The 22535-nt window shown below is 34.2% G+C and overlaps 2 protein-coding genes across 2 annotated transcripts; both read left to right on the top strand.

Moving 5' to 3' along the window:
• The first annotated feature begins 663 nt into the window (after positions 1 to 663).
• Positions 664 to 4500, top strand: LOC141680626 (uncharacterized). Its single transcript, XM_074486801.1, has 6 exons — positions 664 to 756; positions 1012 to 1334; positions 1791 to 2654; positions 3018 to 3362; positions 3906 to 4025; positions 4383 to 4500. The coding sequence occupies exons 1-6, from the start codon at positions 664 to 666 to the stop codon at positions 4498 to 4500; spliced, it is 1863 nt and encodes a 620-aa protein (XP_074342902.1).
• Positions 4501 to 12124: 7624 nt separating this feature from the next.
• On the top strand, positions 12125 to 17549 carry LOC141677684 (uncharacterized). The gene is made up of 7 exons (XM_074483719.1): positions 12125 to 12902; positions 13057 to 13459; positions 15646 to 15701; positions 15793 to 16023; positions 16250 to 16541; positions 16808 to 17004; positions 17133 to 17549. The coding sequence occupies exons 1-7, from the start codon at positions 12238 to 12240 to the stop codon at positions 17284 to 17286; spliced, it is 1998 nt and encodes a 665-aa protein (XP_074339820.1). The 5' UTR covers positions 12125 to 12237; the 3' UTR covers positions 17287 to 17549.
• The last annotated feature ends 4986 nt before the right edge of the window (positions 17550 to 22535 follow it).

Consider the following 22535-nt stretch of genomic DNA (forward strand, 5'->3'; position numbering starts at 1 on the left):
CACGCATTAGGTACCCTATGATGTGTGTATTTGTATCTGTTCTGATCTCGGTATGAAATATCCTAACCCCTCGTTGTTTCAGCCTTACTTATTTTTAAAATTGTTGTTTATTTGAAAATTGCTGATTATTTATTTCTGATCTTTTGTTTTATAAATTGTATTCCAAATCCGTACTGGGCGTTTGGCTCATGCCGTATTCTTTTTCTGGCAGGTGCTTAGGGGGATCTGGGACTGGGTGATGGAGAGCTCCCTTTATTTCGTTCTTAGGATTTCAGACTTCTATCATTATTCAGACATAATAACTTATTAGAGATTTCAGCATTTATATATTTGGTTTAGACATTTTGGAGATTTAATATTATTTTGGAGATTTAGACTGTTTAATTATTGTTAGAAATATATTAGTGCTCTGTTTGCAGGTTTATGGATTTTAAGTAATATTTCCCTTCTATTTTAAGAAGGGGGTGTTACAGAGATGGTATCAGAGCTTAGGTTCTTTCTTGTAGAAAACCTACTTAGGTTGACCTGTGAGTTTGGGTAGACGATAGGATGGGTATTCTATTTAATTTCGTTTCATTCTGCTTTATCATTTGAAATCTGTTTATAACTGCTTCATCATATTTATTCTCGTAATCTTCATTCGTTCGCTATCTTATATTGTAGATGCCTCCTAGACGTGATCCTTTTCATATTGACCCCGTTCAGCTTACTGAGATGATAGGGCAAGCAGTGGCTCAGGCTGTACAGCAGGCTTTGGCAAACCAAGGAAATCAGAATGGAGAGGGAAATCAGAATGGAGAAGGAAATCAGAATGGAGAGGGAAATCAAAATGGACACGGAAATCAGAATGGCAATGGTAATCAGAATCAGAATGGTCAGGGCCATCAGCTGGAGCCGTTTGTATGGTTGGAGAGGTTTGTGAAGCAGAAACCAGACTCTTTTAGTGCAGCACCGACTCCCATTGATGTTGAAAATTGGATTGTTCATCTCGAGAAGATTTTTGATGCACAGGGTTGTGATGAGATTCAGAAGGTCAGGTTAGCTGTGTATAAGTTGGAGGGCGATGCTCAGAGGTGGTGGAGAGGAGTGAAAGCTACTAAAGGGGAGCAGTATGCAGAGGCTTTGGAATGGCAGGGATTAAAGGAAGTATTCTATGAGCAGTACTTCTCTAATGCTGATAGGGAGGCTTATTTGAGGGAGTTTCATTCTATTATGCAGCACCAGGATGAGAGCATTACTGATTATATGGCGAGGTTTATAAGGCTGGCTGGATTTGCTGGGACAGTTGCAGGGACTGCTGCGCAGCAGGCTGATAAATTTAAATGGGGGTTGAAGTCTCATCTGAGGGGTTCCATAATTTCTTTTAAATTTGATAATGTGGCAGAGGCGGCTGATGCAGCAAAGGATGTTGAGAAGGAGCGCATAGATTTCAGGACTTCCAGGTCTAACAGTGGTAGAAAGAGGACTAGGGATGATCAGGGTTTTGCACAGGGTAGACAGTGGTATGGAGGTCAGAATGGTCAGCAGGGACAGTGGCGCGGACAGAATCAGAATAGGGGTGGTCAGTCATTCCACGGCCGGAATCAGTATGTTGGTCAGAATCAGAATCAGCAGTTTCAGCGACAGAAGCAGCCTAGACAGTGGCAGAATCGTCAGCAGGGACAGAGCCGTTACTCAGTATATGGGGGAAACCCCAATATGATTCCAGTGGCTCCTTGTGCTACATGTGGTGGACATCATCCAGGTAGAGCTTGTTACAGACAGACTGGGGCTTGTTTCTTGTGTGGTAGCTTGTCCCATAGGGCAAAGGATTGCACAGTGTCACGCAACCCTGGTGGAGGAGGAGCTGGCGGTGGTAGTGGCAGTGGAAGTCAGCAGAATCCTACAGCCAGAGTGTTTGCATTGACTGCAAATCAAGCAGCAGCTAATTCAGGTACCGTTTCAGGAACACTTCTTGTTGGTAGACGTGATGCTTATGTGTTATTTGATACTGGTTCAACCCATTCTGTTGTGTCTTTATCGTTTGTTCGTCATCTTGACGTTGCACCTTCATTATTATATCCTCATATGTCTATTTCTACCCCGATGGGGAATTCTGTTGTTATTTCTGATGTGTATCGAGAGTGTCTGATAGCTGTTGGAGATAGAAATTATAAGGTTAACTTGCTTCTGATGGAGATGCATGACTTTGATGTTATCTTGGGTATGGATTGGTTGAGTGAACATCGTGCCACAATTGATTGTCAAGGAAAAAGGGTGATCTTTGGGGATGCAGATAAACCAGAATTTGTATACCAAGGGTCTCAGCCGAAGGGGGATGTTAAGTTAATTTCTGCTCTAAAGGCGAGTAAATTGTTGTCTAAGGGCTGTGATGGCTACCTTGCTTTCGTGAAGGATATATCGAAGGATGAACCTCGCATCGAGAATTATCCAGTTGTGAAGGAGTATGAAGATGTGTTCCCCGACGAGCTACCAGGTTTGCCACCACATAGAGAGGTGGAGTTTACTATTGAACTTGTTCCAGGTGCCGAGCCTATTTCCAAGGCGCCTTACCGTATGGCACCACTTGAGTTGCAAGAATTGAAGGAGCAGTTGCAAGAGTTATTGGATAGGGGATTTATTAGGCCAAGTGTGTCTCCTTGGGGCGCTCCTGTGTTATTTGTGAAGAAGAAGGATGGTTCCATGAGGTTGTGCATTGACTACAGGGAGTTGAATAAGGTGACTATCAGAAACAGGTATCCTTTGCCACGCATTGATGACTTGTTTGATCAGTTACAAGGGGCGAAGTACTTTTCGAAGATAGATTTGAGATCTGGCTACCATCAGTTACGAGTTAGGGAGGAAGATATTCCGAAGACTGCATTTCGCACTCGTTATGGTCATTATGAGTTTCTCGTGATGTCCTTTGGGTTGACGAATGCACCAGCGGTATTTATGGATTTGATGAATCGGGTCTTTCATGATTATCTGGATAAATTCGTGGTGGTCTTCATCGATGATATCTTGATATACTCTAGGAGCAGAGAGGAGCATGAGGAGCATTTACGTACTGTACTTAAAATTTTGAGGGAGAGGAAGTTGTTTGCGAAATTTTACAAGTGTGAATTCTGGTTGGAGGAAGTGGCATTCTTGGGGCATGTTGTATCTAGTAGGGGCATTGAGTTGGATCCTGCGAAAGTCGAGGCTATTACTAATTGGCCCAGACCTAGCAATGTGATGGAGGTAAGGAGTTTCTTGGGTTTGGCAGGCTACTATAGGCGTTTTGTGGAAGGTTTCTCTTCCATAGCTTTACCATTGACTCAGCTAATGAGGAAGGGAATTAAGTTCGAGTGGAATGATGATCGTGAGAAGAGCTTTCAAGAGTTAAAGAAGAGGTTGGTGTCAGCTCCAATACTTGTGTTGCCATCAGGGAGTGGAGGTTTTCAGGTGTATAGTGATGCTTCTAAGAGAGGATTGGGATGTGTTCTTATGCAACATGGGAAAGTGATTTCTTACGCTTCTAGGCAGCTTAAACCATATGAGGTGAATTATCCTACCCATGACTTGAAGTTAGCAGCAGTGGTCTTTGCTTTGAAGATCTGGAGACACTATCTTTATGGAGAGACTTGTGACATCTTTACTGATCACAAGAGTCTCAAATACATCTTTACTCAGAAGGAGCTTAACATGAGGCAGCGGAGGTGGCTTGAACTTCTTAAGGATTATGATGCAAATATTCAGTACCATCCGGGGAAGGCGAATGTAGTGGCAGATGCTCTTAGTAGGAAGAACTTGGGGAGTGTTGCATCCCTCATTACTCAGCCGCACCTTATTTCAGATTTGGAGCGCTTGGGTGTTGAGTTGTATGTTAGAGGATCAAGTGGTAGCATTGCAAATTTGAAAGTGGAACCGAATCTTGTTTCAAGGGTTAAGGAAGCTCAGAAGAGTGATACAGGTTTGGAAGCTATTAGATCCGAGGTGGCAGGTGGAAAGCAAACACAATTTCATGTCGATGATGAGGGTGTGATGTGGTTGGGTAGTAAATTGTGCGTGCCCGCAGACCCGACGATTCGTGAGGAAATTTTGAAGGAGGCTCATAGTTCTTCATTCTCTATCCATCCAGGTTCCACCAAGATGTATAGGGATTTGAAGAAGCACTTTTGGTGGAGTGGAATGAAGGAAGATATAGCAGAATTTGTGGGAAAATGTCTTACATGTCAACAAGTGAAGATAGACCATCAGAGGCCTAGTGGATTGTTGCAGCAGCTAGATATTCCAGTTTGGAAGTGGGAAAACATTACTATGGATTTTGTGACTCATTTGCCGAGGACCTTCAAGAAGAACGATGTCATATGGGTGGTGGTTGATAGACTTACTAAGTCCGCTCACTTCTTGCCTATTAGAGAGACTACTCCTATTCATGAGTTAGCAGAGATTTTTCAGCGAGATATTGTTAGGCTTCATGGTGTGCCTGTGTCGATAGTTTCTGACAGAGATACGAGGTTTACATCGCGTTTTTGAAAGGGATTCCAGCAAGCTTGGGGTACGAGGCTTAATTTCAGTACAGCTTATCATCCGCAGACCGATGGACAGTCAGAGAGGACGATTCAGACATTGGAGGATATGTTGAGGGCTTGCGCGTTAGAGTGGACAGGTGATTGGGACAAGTACCTGTATCTGGTTGAGTTTGCGTACAATAATAGTTGGCACGCGAGTATTGGTATGCCACCATTTGAAGCTTTGTATGGTAGGAGGTGTAGGGCACCATCTTGTTGGGATGAAGTTGGTGAGAGAGTTATTGAAGGGCCAGAGTTGGTTAGAATCACTAATGAGAAGGTGGAGAAAGTTAAAGAAAGTTTGAAGGAAGCTCGATCTCGTCAAAAGAGTTACGCGGACCAACATAGGAAGTTTGGGGGATTTGAGCCAGGTGATCATGTGTTCTTAAAGGTGTCGCCTTGTAAGGGTGTGAAACGTTTTGGTATGAAGGGAAAACTTAGTCCGAGATATGTTGGACCTTTTGATGTTATGGAGAAAGTGGGGGAAGTGTCTTATAGAGTTGCGTTGCCGCCACAACTATCTCATGTACATAATGTGTTTCATGTGTCAGTTTTGAGGGGTTACAAATATCATCCATTACATGTAGTTCAGTATCCATTACATAAGATTAAAGAGGATCTTTCTTGTGAGGAGGAAGCTGAGGCTATCTTAGCTCGAGAGGAGCGAGTTTTGAGGAAGAACACCATTCCGTTTGTGAAAGTTTTGTGGAAAAATCATTCGGAAAGAGAGGCTACTTGGGAATTAGAAGAATCTATTCGTGAGAAATATCCACATTTATTCGATTCATGTACGAGTTTTAGTTTTGTTTGATTCCGGGGACGGAATCCTTTTTAAGGGGGTATATATGTAATATACGTGAATTTTAGGTAGTAGTAATAATAATAATAATAAAGAGAATAAAATTAGACTTTATATTATTTTGCATTTACTATTAAGAGAAGGGTTGGAAACAAAAATAGATCTCATAGTTCAGTTTTAATTTATTAAAATTATTAGAATTCTAATTGAAATAGGTGAGCTAGTACGACTATATATAATTCAGCACATAAGAATAAAACCCTATTCTTGAAAACCTCTTCGTAAAAGCCGCAGGGAGTGGAATAGAGAACTAGAAAGAAGCAGAGCCGACTGAGATTCGAGGAAGAGAGCCGATTGAGATTCGAGGAAGAGAGAGAGTTGTACTCTGTTTTCAGTTTGACCAAAGGGTAAACTATTTCTATTCTTATTATTTAATAATCGTTGTTACAGTCTTCAAGTTTTGATGTGATATGAATTATATATATTCAATCCTTTTGTCCTTTGGTTACACTTGCACTGAAATTTGTATTTGTAAGATTAATATAAAAGCTTGATTTTGATTACTTATTATAGTCATAAATTTATAATATATATATATATTGTAAGTTTGTTCAATAATAATTGTTATCTGGGAGTCATGTTATTTGTATAAGTTTAGCGTGTCATTATTATATATTATACGAATTTATTTATTACTTGACATTAGTTATGAATTTTTGTAAATAGATTTTATATGCTAATTTATTTCGTATATTCTGACTGCGTGTAGCCATATGTTTTAATTGATTTTATGTTGATAAATTATGATTTATTAATATATTTATCATGACCTTATGATTAGAGTTTAAGGTTAATTCCTTTTTTTTAAGAGTCGTGGTACAAGTGTGTAGTCGCGGGGGTGTATATGCATGTTCTTATATCATAGCAATCAAGTATATTCTTGCTTTTGACTTATATTAATTTATTAATTAGTGTCTGTATGAGGGGGTTTAGTTGTTAGTTTATTTGTTAATCATTTTATTGTTGGCATGCTCACAAGCGCACTAGTATATACTTTGGTTTGGTTAACCAGATTTAAGTAACATATATTAAAAATATGGTAGCAGTGTCTAACGAGGCTAATAACCGGATTAAGAATCAATGTAAATAAGTTATAAGTAGTAAATGACTAATTAATAAATGATTATATATAATGCATTTTAATTATAAATTATATTTTATTATTTAGATCGAGGTCGGGGAATTTAGCGGAGCATTTACGGATTTTATTAGTGTTTTAATTCGCGATATCCAAGGTACGGATTCTATCCCCTTTTTATTCAGCGCTACTCATCTTAAAATTGAATGTCTCTGATTCACTCAATTCCATATTTTATTTGCTCCGTTAATATTATCTGATCATTTTGACTCCGAAAATTATTTTTAAAATTTGATTTGGAAAATTTTAGATATCTGTTTATGCGATTTTCAAAAATTATTTATGACACCCTTTGTTTTGGTAATCTGAATTACTTGTATCAGGTGATTTTAAATTTGCGAGAATATTTTATTTTGAACCCTTAGTGATTTAGGGTATACCAAGTTAACCAGCTGTAGGGGTACTACAGCCATGTCATTGCGGCACCAGTGACATGACACTTCCGTGACAGTGTGATTGGTCACGGCGTATCCTTCTGTTAGCTCTTGGGAGGAGCTTTTGCGCATTTGATATTTGTTCAGGATACGTGGGTGCACCCAGGATTTGATTTGTGATTTGATTTATGGTGACGTTGTATATGCCGTACACGTTAACCATTCTGTTGCACGCATTAGGTACCCTATGATGTGTGTATTTGTATCTGTTCTGATCTCGGTATGAAATATCCTAACCCCTCGTTGTTTCAGCCTTACTTATTTTTAAAATTGTTGTTTATTTGAAAATTGCTGATTATTTATTTCTGATCTTTTGTTTTATAAATTGTATTCCAAATCCGTACTGGGCGTTTGGCTCATGCCGTATTCTTTTTCTGGCAGGTGCTTAGGGGGATCTGGGACTGAGTGATGGAGAGCTCCCTTTATTTCGTTCTTAGGATTTCAGACTTCTATCATTATTCAGACATAATAACTTATTAGAGATTTCAGCATTTATATATTTGGTTTAGACATTTTGGAGATTTAATATTATTTTGGAGATTTAGACTGTTTAATTATTGTTAGAAATATATTAGTGCTCTGTTTGCAGGTTTATGGATTTTAAGTAATATTTCCCTTCTATTTTAAGAAGGGGGTGTTACAATACCCCATAAGTATATTAATGAGGGGAAAAGAGGGAGTATATATAAAGAATTCTAAAAGTTATACAATTTGTTTCCTTCCTAGTACGAAGTCCACAATTGTTTATAAACTCAACTTATAAGTTGAATTTGTAACTTATAAGCTGATAAGTTGAATGTTAGTAACGACGTAATTTTTCTCAACTTATTTTGATTTTTCACTGATTTATTAACCCCTGTTTTAAAATATATATTTTAAATGTTAATTTAACTTAAAATTCAAGAATTAAGATAATTATATTTAATAATTATTTATTTTATTTCATTTAAGAAAAAATAATTTTAACTAATAAGTAAAATTATCCAAACACTTATTTAACTTATAGGTATTCTTCTACTTATCACTTGTAATTTATATATTCATTTTCAGTCGTAAGTTATTTATTTTAAAAAATTTCAAACGGTCATAAAATGTATATAATTTTGAAAAATGAAATGGAGTGAATTTGCTTTTAGTCCCAGGCTTTTAATAATATAAAGATTGTATGACGACCCCGTAAAAGAAGTTATTAAATTAGTTTCTAATTTAACCGTATAATATTGAAAGATATGAAATCAAATGAATTGAAAATCTGCAACGGAACCTTTTTTAGGGTCTAGAATATTTCAATTCCAACATACTATATATTCCTTTTATCTCATTCATTTCTATACATTATTTTTTGACACATTTTTCAATACTCATTTAAAACATAATTCCATAATATTTTTTTTATAAAAATTTCTGAATAAAAGTTTTATGTTTAAACTTTTATTCGAAAAAAAATTAAATAAATATTATGAAATTATATTTTATAAAAGACTCGAAATATGTGCAAACAGTGAACTAATAATATTTATTATTTAAGTAGTAGTTTTTAGTTAAGAGTGTAGATATTTTTATACCAGACTTGTTCTCATTCATCCATATTCATGAATTCAATAGCCAAGACTTGATCTTGTAAAGTTGTAATCACATACTATTAGTTTATCTTGTTTAAAGTCAAATTTAAATGCGTGTGTTTTGCGCCAGACAAATGGCTGAGAAGATAAAACGGACAACTTACGAGTTGACAAGAATGAGTCGCTGTTAGTGTTTAGTGTAGTCAAATAAAACATTTTGATTAGTTAAAGTAAACTGTAGTGTAGATTGTGAAACCGTGTTTTGTGTTTGTCATTAGTGGATTAATGATGGCACTACACTACTACAATGTCAAGCCCGTGTTCTTGCTCTAACTTACACAAAGGCCTATTTTTTCTATTTGATTTTGTTTTTACTAACGTAAGTCTAAGACATAACTTAAAATTGTAACTTAGATTGTTTCTCTAAAGGAAATAGTAGAGTAATTTTAAAGGAAGAAAAAAAGTATATGAACAAAAATAATACGTTAATTTTAGAGCTACCCGGATCAGAATTTCAAAAATACCGGGGACTAAAGTAAAATATTTACTAATATAACCTTAATAAAATATTTCTATCTATCTTTAACTAAAATATATATTTATACGCCCTTTATTTTTAAGATATACTAGATTATAGAGCACACGGGTATCTTAAAAATTATTTAATAAAAATAAATAAATTAATTTTATAATTAAAATAGAATAATATGATTCCGAAATATTAATTAAGTTACTATATAATAAGCGTATTGCATTTATATATTATGATAAATTTATTTAAAAATTACTTTCGTTACATATATTATTTTATATGTTATATATATTATATATTTTATGAGTCATTTCTATAAATGAATTTGCCAAAATTTAAACTTTACTTCAAATTTGTATTAAAAACTTATCATAAGTAATACAATTCATATTTAAAGTTGTGTTGCAAAATTTCTATAATTAAAATGGGTAATAATAAGTAAATGAATATTTTATAAATCTAATATGAATACCAAACCTAAAAATAGATAAATCATTGGGTTAAATTAAAATTAAAAATTATATCTGAACCAAAATATGGATACCGAATCAGAGAGTAGAGGGTTACCCATCAATTTATGATATATAGATATTGATACGTAGAGGGAGACGGATTATTAATGATTTTAGTAATAAAATAATTTATATAGTACAAAAATAGTGTAAAATTTAGTTTAAATAAATTGGAATTAGAGTTGAATATAATGTAATTTATATATAATTTTAATTTAAAAATTATACAAAAATAATATAAATACTTGCGATTGCCGTTTATTTTCGTCGTGGAAGACATACTTGCGCTCAATGCAGAGATATATTTATTCGGATGACCTTGACCATTATCACAAACATCCCATGTGTCACCTCGCTTTATCAATAAAATCCAAACAAGCCCTTATTACAGACTTTAAAATCGTCACTACTTAAAATTCACTATATACAGAAACTTTATTTAAGACGCTCCAACCATAATTGATTGTGTACAAATTAAAATTACTATTATAATTGTTATTATTGCAGTTATGAATTTATATGTGTTGTGGTGGATGCCATGTCTATCTAGTAGAAAGATTCGGAACCTTAAGACTTATAATTGGTCTATTATTAGTTTGAGTTTTTTTTTTTTTTTTTATAATCAGGAATTTGAGTTTTCCTACTATTATGTCTTAAAGACAGTATTTTTATTATATACATAGTTCATAATATATCAAATCAATCAAGTTACAGGCGTGTGACATGAACGCGCAATATAATATATACCGTCAATTTTTATTAAATTGCAAAATCTAATATTCAAAATGCGTATTCAGTTGAACTTATTGTCATTACATATTTGTTCATAACTTTCTGTAATTTTCGTAAAATGTCAAATACATCGAAAGTAAAAAATTCAAATGTATTAAAAATCATTAGTATAAATTTGTGATAATTTTTGTATTTAGTTTCAAATTTATATCGTAAATGGATTATATATCAAAACTTTTTTTCGAAAAATATAATCTGGAATTTAAATCACGCCCAGTCATTGTACCAGAAATATATGAAAATTACTGACAAGAAATGGAGTATCAAGGTTGGTAGCAATAAGACAACGGCTACATCAATTGCGGCGATGATTACAAGTATACTGTTAATTGTTGTTGTTGCCTGTTGGTGATATTGTATTTACTGCACATGTTACTGCTGCATCGGATCATCTTTTTATATTATACACACACGATCAAGATCCTAAATGATTACTGGAAGTGGAACCAACTGCCTGCACGTAGTCATGACCAATATTATGTAACTTATATAATCACAATTAATTATTATTAAACTTATATTTAAGATCAATTTGTAAAAAAAAGCTTTATTCACATATATTTCACTTTAATATTTGGAACACTTCATTTTTTATCATTAAAAAAAAAGTTTATAATCAGTAGGCTAATCATGATAAAACTTTGGAGAAACCTTCTTTGAATGAATTTAATTTTTGTTGATTAAATCGGAAGCTCAATTTGGTGGGATTAATAACTTAAGCAATAAGGAATAAGGAAAACGTAAAGATAAATACAGAATATATAATTATTAAGTCGCGAAAATATTGACGTCGATAGCACTTTTTGAATTCGCAACTCACGTGATAAGAATTAAGACTTTTTTTTTGAAAAACTGAAATTGCATTCATTTGAAACTTGAGTCAGCTTGCAATTTCTTTTCCTTTAAATTCGATTATAGTAATGTTTTTGTAAATAGGGAAAGTAATAAATGGATCATGCAAATAGCAATTTCAAACACACGTTTAACTCAAATAACAACGAATTAACAAGTCAAAATGTGAATGCTTCTCTTTATAATGGTCAGGTCAATATATATTGGATTCTATCTCATACTCACCGCCACAATTTTTATATTTTTATTATTCAAATCCCATTGTATTCCTGTTAAAAGATCTTTTACTCCAATCTTATTTTCTAAGTATATAAACTAATTAAAACTTTGAAAAAATCCCTAAACTTAGATAGTAAACTAATATAAATATCAATAAAGAATTGTTCAAATATAGTCTACTTTCAACCTCATTTTTCTAGTTGGACAATCATAAATAAACATTAAATTAATTTAAACAAACGTATAAGATGACCGAGTAGTGTACTCAAATAAATACTTTGGAATCGATGTCAGGTGAATACTCAACCGATGTTGAAAATAAATATTTAAAAATCAAATAACATTTATTCGAGTTTTGAAAAATGATCAGAGTATAATCAATTTTGGTGTTCTTTAATATTCTGATTCTGAAATGTTAAAATAAAAGTAAGTAATTAATTAAAATTTAAAACATTTTCATTTCATTTTCGAGTAATTTTTTTTTCAAATTTAAAATCATCCAGCTTATAAACGTTACCTAAATTCCTCGATTTTTAAAATTTGGGATTAAAGTTAATAGTAACAATAAAATAAAATTTGAAAAACAAAATTAAAGAGAGAGGGGTGGGCCCAAGCCGGCACAAACGGTAGACTCAGTAAGCCTCGCCGGTTCAATTCATAATATAAATCTTACTTCGCCAACTTAACTCCATTTGTCCTCTATCATCTTCATATAAATACACACACCTATACTTACATTTCTATTCACCCCGAATTTCACTCACCTATACTTACACCTATACACACAAAAATTTTCAAAACAATGACTGAAATGGAATTACTCAACGGAGAAGACGATAACACTGTTATTACTAATCACGCTATTCCGGTCGCCGGAAAGTACAAGATCGTGCCGTTAAACGACGACGTTTCTGATTTCTCGGAGCTCCGGTTGGTTGAGAAGAAGAATTCCGGCGAAAAGCTCGGCGACGGCGGCGATGTGGAGGTGGATGCGAGTGAGGAGTCGCCGGCGGTGGAGAAAGTAGAAGGAGAATTTGAAAATGAAAAACTAGCCGTTGGCGAGAAAATCGAGGCGGAGGAGATGACGACAACGGTGATTTCGCCGAATTCGAAGCTGCCGAAGCCGGAGGCGCCGGCGGGGATAGTGTATAGTCGGTCTCAATCGGCGCCGGAAAGTGCAGTCGGAATGAATATGCCGGCGATCGGGAAGTTTTTCCGGGAGAAGAGTAGTAGTTTGTCGAGTTCGATTACGAAAGGATTGTCGACGTTGAAAGATGAGTCGGAGAGGTTTAGGCTGAGTAAAGTGACGGAGTTTAATTTATCGGGAGTTAAAGTGATTGTTAAGACGAAAAATGAGGATGATGAGGTCGATAGAGTTGAGTTTAAAGGACAAATTAGCTTTTTTTCGAGGTCGAATTGTCGAGATTGTAGCGCTGTTCGACATTTCCTCAGAGAACGTAATTTGAGGTAATTGAAGTGATTCTCCGTTTGTTCGTTTTTATTTGTCCGTTTGACTTTTTTGCACGTATTTTATTTGACATTTTGTGGTATTTTTAGGTAAATTGAAATGTAGGTAGGGGTTTTGTTTTTTTTTATGAAGTTAATATGTGTTTGTGATTAGGTATGTGGAAATTAATATTGATGTGTTTCCGGGGAGGGAGAAGGAATTGAAAGAAAGAGCGGGAAGTGCATCCGTTCCGCAAATATTTTTTAACGAGAAATTAGTTGGGGGATTAGTGGTGTTGAATTCGTTGAGGAATAGTGGGATGTTGGAACAAAAATTGAAGGATTTGTTGTCGAGGAAATGTCCGGCTAGTGCGCCTGCCCCTCCGGTTTATGGATTTGATGATCAATCTGAGGAGGATGAGAGGATGGACGAGATGGTGGGAATTGTTAGGGTTTTAAGGCAGAAGTTACCGATTCAGGATAGGATGATGAAGATGAAAATTGTTAAGAATTGCTTCTCTGGAACTGAGATGGTGGATGCCGTTATGAAACATTATGAGGTCTCAGACAGGATCAAGGTAATCTTTTTACTTTTAATTTTGAAGATTGTTGTTTAAGTTCCATGTCGCTTAATGTCTGATAGATATCTGTTAGCATATGTGTTGAAACCACTTAATACCAATCTCGTTACGAAACAATACAGACTTTTTTCGGACAAGTTATTTGCATAGATGTTTTTATGAGTCTGCAATATTTATGATGGCAAGGATCCTAAGACTGGTATAACCATAAGTATTTCATATGTTTGATTTCGATATGATTCTATTTTAGTTGGTTGGATATTTAAAACTAAGGTATGGCAAGCAATGTTGTTCTGGTGTACTATTTTAATCATTTAAAATTGGATTTTCTTTTGTTTTTTGAATATGTCTTTGTAGACTTTAAGGCTCCTGTTTGTTTTAAGTATGCAAAGAATTTTGATGGGTAGGTCCATACTGAAGGCCTTTTTTTAAAAGCCAATTGCTTATAAATTACGTAGGCTGTGGGGACTAACTAGTAACTATAACCAACCAAGATTTAAAATGAGTAACATGCATGCTGTTGTATGATGACTTAGGTTATTTTATGAACTTCTAGTTGAGGGAAAGCAACAGTCTGACGTTGTGTTACGGTTTGTCTCGATTTGACTTCGAAATAGGAGCTCAAAAAATTAATGTAGAAATTATTTTACTTGGAAACAGGTTCTTCTCCTTATGTACTTGTTATTTTTGTATACAGACCTGTTTCCAAATCACGGAGTCGGTGGATTAAATTGGATATTTCATATTTCTTTCTTTTACAACTTGATTGAATTTCTGTTTTCAGCACCCTCTTTGTGGAAAGCTATAATATCAAGAATAATCTATATGCTTTTAATTCAAATCCCATGGTTGTTGCTAACAATGTTTTTGACTTCAAATCAAAATATGCTATTTCTGCAATCATATATAGGTTGCATATCATTATCCACACCAACGTGATCTCCACTTGTGACTTTGTTTTTATCTAAGTGTAAATTATATGAGTGCAAACATCATCAAATCATCGTTTCTTCCGAAAAACTGTTAAAAGTTTAAATATTTACCTAAATGAACTCAATTTCTAGGCAAGGCACACTTCAAACGGACATTTCCATTTGATACCTCGTGAATCTATTTATCACCTTTATAGACCTGATCGTGCCAAATTATAACTTTAGGCATTTGATCTGAAATTTGAAACTGTTTATTTTTTTTTCATAAAATACTAAAATCAGATATGTCCATGCCAGTTTGGACGAGTGTTAAAATCAAATAGCAGTGTCATATCTTTTTCAGTTAATTTAGTTCTCCTACCACCCCTTGCGTCAATATGATTGTGACGCAATAAGATCTTAAATTAATTTATTACTTCATCAGTATAGTTGTTTTGATCCTTTTGAGGTCTTCACTATACTTGTTTAAATCTGCATCTTTTTTTGTATACTGTACTTTATAACTATCGCTTAATATTAAAAAAGCACTCGATACCCCTGTGTGCTCCTCAGGATATTGTTAATATTTTATTATGATGTAAATTGTACTCTTTCCAGTCACATGCTATTCTACTAGCATAGTCACATTTCACTTAAACTATTGTACTACTCAAGTTGTTAGGGCCTGATTTACTCTGAGATCCGCGATGCTGTTCCCAGTATCAGTAATTTATTAACATAATAAAACAATGATTTTATGTCTTGACACTAATACACTATTATACTGTAATAGTCAACTCCTTTTTAATATGCACATGCATGTAATTTTTTGTATTACCTCAGTTAATAATCTGGTGCAATGTTTAAACATAAGTGTGACCACATTAAAAGGTTATAGTGTGTACTTAGACGAATGAGTTTGGTGCATGACAAGTAGGTTTACACTGTGTATTCAATATTTCAATTGTTCAAATGATCTCATTTGATGTGTGCACTGACCTGGTTAAATGTTTAGGCATAAGTCTGAGCAAATTAAAAGGTTATCTAAACTTTTTAGGATGTCCTTAAGTGTGTACTTGGATTAAACTAATGAAATGAGTTTGGTGCAGTAGGTCTCACAGTATGTGCGCAAATTTTCACTTAATCTCTTCTGATGTGTGATGGAATATTTTGGTTACCATAAATTTGTTATCAATATATGTTCATACTTGTGGTCCTCTCTGTACTACATGCTTCTAATCGATTTTCTATTCTATCTTGAAACACTTACAGGCAGTTGAAATTGGAAAGAGGCTGCAACAGAAACACTTTATACATAACGTCTTTGGGTAAGAAAATTAGTGTGAATAGGGCCACTTTTATTGAATTGCAGAAATTTTTGTAGACATACAATATTCTTATTTTCTTTTCTCTTTACAGAGAAGTTAAATTCGAGGATGGAAACCACTACTATAGATTTCTTGAGCACGAGACTTTCATTCCTAGATGCTTCAATTTCCGAGGATCTACCAATGACATCGAGCCAAAGGCTGCTTCCGTAGTTAGCCAAAGGCTTTCCAAGTTAATGTCGGCAATACTTGAATCTTATGCTTCCGATGATCGTCAGCATCTTGATTATGTTGCAATAAGCAATAGTGAAGAATTCAGGAGGTATTTTCAGCAGTGTACTTGATATATTCATGATCATTATGCCTTAAATGTGACGTTTTATCTACCCATATTATGAAATAAGTGGCATATCCTCAAAACACAACAATATACAACCAATTTTCTTGTGTTGTTGACCCTAACATAAGAAGCCTTTACCTTACTGTTGTTGTAGCATGAATACTTCTTTGTTATCTTCTCTGATGTTTCTCCTCGTTTACCACTACAGATATGTAAATCTGGTACAAGATCTTCAAAGGCTGAACATCATGTCTCTATCCCCAGATGAAAAGTTAGCTTTTTTCCTAAACTTGTTCAACGCCATGGTCATTCATGCTGCAATTAGGATTGGACATCCTGGGGGAGTTGTCGACCGGAGATCCTTCAATTCTGATTTCCTCTACATAATTGGAGGTCACCATTATTCACTTAATGATATAAGAAATGGTATCCTTAGAGCTAACCGAAGAGCACCTTACTCATTGGTCAAACCCTTTGGTGGTGGAGACAGGCGCTTGGAGGTGAGCATAAATACTATGCTTAAATTGTCTGCAATTTCGTATGCTATCTTTTTAAATAATAATAATAATAATAATAATAATAATAATAATAATAATAATAATAATAATAATAATAATAATTGGATATTTGGAAGGTCTTAGCTTGTGCTCACTCAATTCATCCTCTATTATTCTATTAAATGTTGTACTTGCATGCTAAAATTAAAATTGATCCTCTATCCTCTGTTCTTTATTATTGCTTATGATCTTAATTTCTATTTCCACAGATGGCACTCGAAAAAATGAATCCATTGATTCATTTCGGACTCTGTAATGGCACAAGATCAAGCCCAACTGTTAGATTCTTTACTCTTAAAGCAATAGAATCCGAGTTAAGACATGCTGCTAGGGAGTTTTTCCAGAAGGATGGTATAGAGGTGAATCTGGCAAAGAGGACTGTCCATCTCACTCGTATCATCAAATGGTGCGCTTGACAATAAACAAATCACTATTTATTTGTAGATGATTAGTAGCATAGTCTACTACAAATTATATTGTGAAATGCAACGTGCTGGACTATTTTTTTCTTATATTCTTTACATCTTTTTCCAGGTTCGATATGGATTTTGGACAGGAGAAGGAGATGTTGAAGTGGATAATGAAATACTTGGATGCAACCAAGGCAGGTCTTTTGACACATCTCTTGGCAGATGGAGGTTCGGTTAATGTTGTTTACCAAAAGTATGACTGGTCTGCAAATTTTTGAGAAACTTGGTATTGATGAAAGACAGTAGAATCCAACCTATAAATAGGTGATGAGATTTGTGTATATAAAATCATAAACTTAGAAAAATGGCTGTATTGATTTGAAGGGGTAGAGAAAAGAGTTTTTGTTTGTTTAAAGAGTAAGGGTTCATGGTTTCTTTATATTTCTAATATATAAGTCGCTGATGTAATGACCTTCCAGACTAGTATGATTCTAGCTCAACAGCATATCATCTTCTGGATAGGTGTATTTATTTGATTTAATGCAAGTCAACTTTTCATTACATCAAATTTTAGTATAACCCAAGTACAATATTTTTGTGGGCGCCTTGAAATAGTTCAAGTGATAAGAGCTTATCTCATTTCATCCCGGTTTTTGGGTTCGATTCTCATCCACGCTCGAGATTGGCCTAATTATTAAAAAAAAAAGTACAATGTTTTTGTTATGAAAGATATTCATCGTATCTGATACCCGGACTCTAAGGTTTTTTTTCCCTTGCAATATTTTTTTTACTATAGTTGTAACTTCTCATCACTCAAGCCTGACAAAGGGCTGGCGCCAACTTCCAGAAATTGTGTGTGTTTTAAATGTTGAATAGTCCAGTTGGGCTTTTAATCTAAAAGACCACACCCGTGATTTGATTTCCTTCCCTTTTTCAATGGTTCAGTTGGGCTTGAACTGTATTCTCATTGGAACTTACATTTGCTTCCTGGTACCTTTTTCCTTTTTCTTAATATTTTCCTGGTACAGATTTGATTAGTTTCTGCATAAGGTTGAACAAGTTTTTTTTTAAAATAGTTTGTAAGCCAAGAGATAAATTTAGGGGCGAGTGGATATCGAATCTAGGACGAAGATGGATAAACTTTTACACTTGCATCATCCCGTCACGCTCAGGTCGAACGAGTTGGTTCCACAAAATGTTGCAAGTAAACGATACAATTTATTTTGTTTTGTTCCCCTAGTAACTGTTGGACAAACTTAGTATTTTAGACTAAGTTGTCAATCATTTTGAGACTCTATATGAGTGAGACACATTATGTGTTAGTGGTGTGTATTTATTGGAACATATTCTTCTCTTCGAGGGGATTCCAACGCATATTAACACGCTCAAAATGAGTAAAAGGTGAATGAGAACTGATGTTCCAAAGTTTTACCTTTTAATATGAAAAGTGGTTTTGTACCACATCGAGAGTAGCACAAACCTATTCCTTAGTTTTTCTTATAAATACCATGTACCACATCGAAAAGAAAAACAAGTCCTTTCAAGCCTCTCTTTATAAATAGAGTCTTAGGGCACCAGTTTTATTAAGTCGAGTAAATAAGAGTCATCTCTTTCATTCTCGGTCTCTTTAGTCTTAAATTTTTCCAATATTCCGGTGATAGTTCTCGGGCTCAGTTCAAGTTCGCTGAGAGTATATTCGATCTATCGATTATACTAGTATCTCGTTTTATCCTGGGAAGCAGGTCGCTAAACACGGATGGTGCGGGGCGAAACTGCTTTAAGGAGACAGTTTTCTGGACTCGAGATTAAATCCAATCTCTGTTTGTTTTCTCAAACCCTTCTCCTAATTTAATTGTTAATTCTCATATGCTTATGTGATTTAAGAATTAACAATGTTTTGTGAAGTAGTTATATATTCAATATATATATATATAACAATGTCTTTATCGTACAAGATTGCTAACAATCTTAAAGCAGTTTTCTTCAATTTTCATACTTTCTTGTGAGTAGACGCAAAAGTCAATTTGATTGTTTAAATTGGATTTATTTATGGGTATATGAGTGGCCATTATTTGCCTCATTAATTAAATTAAATTTAGTGCGTTAATTTCTTTGATCACTTGTTGCCATGTGCTTGAAATTAATATAAATTTGATTTTAAGTGGTGCTTTGTTTAAGCATAACAGGTACGAGGCAAAAGTAAGCACAAAGTTGTTGGATAATTGGTTTCTTATAAGGCTATTGATGCTTTAATGGTTATTGATTTATGATCAACTTATATTCAAGTGGACATATTTGGTGACATCTCTTTCGGGTTGATCATTATAAATTGGTAGATTAAACCCAAATTTATAATTCGTCCATGTTTTTGCTATTAATGGATAGCTTATTATGTTTTGTTAACATGGTGATTGATTTCTTAATTCTGAATTGATTTTGGAATTATTAGTACACTGATACAAGAATCATATATGCTATAGTTTACATGCATGTTTGCAAGTTCATAACATGATATTGCTATGCAATTAAATGATATGGCTACATAAATGTGACCCTTCATGATGGAACTTGATTATTTGGTGATTAATTTTTTAATCATTGTTGAGTGATGATAAGGCATCAATTATTATTGTTTAATCTTTAATAATGGAGTTATATCACAAACTTGTAATACTGGATAGAATGCAGTAACATGTTTGTTGTTAAATAATGTGACGAGGTGGGCAGCTGAAGTGAACCAGATTTACAATTGCTCAGGATTCTCCACATTAAAAAACCTAATGGGCCTGGAGTACAGGTTATGGGTCGGCACATAAATTATATTTTTCTGGTTGGATTTTTCCTCCAGTTAAATAGTAATTTCACGTGTTGGTGTCGGTCTGCTGCGGCAGTGACACACGAGCCTATTATAGTGATCCATGTGATACTTAATACGGCGAATATTGATATCAGTATTTATGCTGAACTTTGGAGAGAATCCGAAAAGTTGTTAACCCTAACGCATCAGTTGATCAAGGATCACTGAATGTGGGTTTATTGAAGATTTATGTTCTTCCTTGGGCCTTTTCTGGTTGTACCAGTAGGTGAGCCATAAATGTAGGTTCGTGTGAACCATGTAAATATTTTCGAGAAATTCGGTAATTGAATTTTTAATGATAAGAACTACGGGAAGTTCTTTTAACATGATATTAAAATCTTATAGGTTTTAATGAATAACGTAAAACCTGCTCAGATGAGAGGTAGTGACACGATACGTGTTTACTGTCTAGTTTGATAGTAAAACATTTGTCACTCGTACTCGTAGTCGAGTCAATATTGAAGCTAAATAGAGAGATGTGTGCTCTATAAACTCAAGGGTAAATCCAACTTAATACAGATAATTAAGATGGCTGTGAATAAGTTTGATGATGAATAATCACCGGGCAAATTCTGTTTGCAACGTGAATATTCATGAGGTCGTTGCACCTTACTCGCATTATATAAATGGAGTAGATGCAGACTTGAGTTGCGCTCTGAAAAAGATGCAAAACGATTGTGATCAGCTCAGACTATCACTGAATTTGAGGATATTAGTTACGAAGGGCTAATCGTTCCTTAAACATGATACCACAGAAGGAAATAATTAAATTTCCTATTAGTTTTGGAATATTTTCTGACATTCTGTAAAATATTAAAATTGTGGGGGTATCTAAAATAGAAAATTATTGAATTTTCTATGAATAGTGGAATGTAATGAAACATTCTTGAAAATAATTGAAATGTGGGGGTATCTCGAAACTTGATATCAATACCTCTGTTGGTAGCATGAGATCCAAAATCAATTGAGATATTTTGGATGGATACATAGACAATGGTTGAGTCTAATAATATCCGATATATGAATCTAATTTTTGAGATTCGTAAGAATACTATTACAGAGTTTAGGAATGCTTATGCGATAAGCTAGTAGATCCTAGTAGATCTGTAATTAAAAGTCATCTAAATGAACTTACGAGTTATTGGATGAATGTGAGGATGAACCTGCAGAGAGCAAAAGACTTGGATAATTGCTAGTCCCGAATGTCTTGATAATTTGCTTGAAGGTGAACTCGTAAATTTAATAGAAGCAATGCGCTTCATTTATAATTTCTTGATAAGTGAATATATCAAGAGAAAATTTGACTATTACTGAGAGTCAATAAATCAAGATTTTCTAGCACGTGTACTAGAAAATGGATTGTGCATGTTCTCTCTATGTCCTTTGTGGGGGAAAGGATGTTAAGAAATAGAGAGAGTGGTTCTGTTTGACAGAATCTTGTTTAAAAAAATATATAGATCTTCTTACGAGATAGAAGCATTAGGACCCAAATGAATTTTTAAATTGGGAAAATATATCTGGGTCTGAAGGAAGTATAAGGTCAGACTGATACAAAAATATTACAGTCGAAAGTGATGACCTTATATAATTTATGAAATATTCTCGAGTTTTGAGAATAAGGTTCATTAAGATGATACTAAAATTATCGTATTGTGAAATTTAAAAGTACATCAATGAACATTGAGATGGTCTTTCTAAATAGATATTTGGAGAAATATCTATTTACGTGAACCCGAGGGTTGCTCTAGATAAAACAAGAGTAGAAAATCTGTATTTTCGGTGATCATGTTGAGTGAAACAACATTGACACGAAATAATGGCATATTAAATTTGATATTGCTATGATAAGCAATGGCTTCAAATAAATGACATGGTTGCCATTTTGAGGACGCTCAATATTGGTTGCTATGTGAATAATGATTGCCAGTTTAAGGACGCTTAAACTCGGTAATGATGCAAACTGAAATTGCTGGTTTTTGGGACGCTAAAATCTGGTAATATCAATAACAAGTGAAGCCTTAAGTAATAACTAGTAAAGTTATTTCACAAATATGAAATATGTCAATATGAGATGTCAAACTGATTCAAAATCAGAGAATTGACAAGTGTGCATGTGTTATTTACACATGATATGCAAGTCATAATTGATTGCATGTGAGTGATCTGATCATTACGAGAAGTAATGACAAGAGGATCATCTCTGAAAATCTTGATGAGATTGAAAAGTTTTGATTTGAAGATTACAATCTTCGTGACTTTAAAAGTTTTAGATGATACATGTCACATGTTGGTGATGTGAATTTTGAAGAGGTCAACGAAGCTAAAGTTGTCATAGCTGGAATGGATTTATATATATCCAAGCGTAGATGAACAAGGATCTCTCAAGAAGGATTGCAAGTCTGTTGTACTTTTTAAAATTGTACAAAATTAGACATAGGCTACACAGTTGGTAAACTGGGTAGATGCACGAGTACAATGGAAATTGGTCACTTGGAAGTGATTGCAATGAGATTTAAGGTGTATGATATGTGCTCGTGAGCTTGGACTTCAATACGAAAGATATCTAATTGTACTATGTGAATATAGTATGTAAATTAGATATTTGACTTTAAGAACTTAAAAGTCATTCGAGAATACATTTCACACTTAGCAGTCGTGTCATGGAAATCC

This window comes from Apium graveolens, chromosome 8, assembly GCF_009905375.1.
Source record: "Apium graveolens cultivar Ventura chromosome 8, ASM990537v1, whole genome shotgun sequence".
In the NCBI taxonomy this organism is placed as follows: Eukaryota; Viridiplantae; Streptophyta; class Magnoliopsida; order Apiales; family Apiaceae; genus Apium; species Apium graveolens.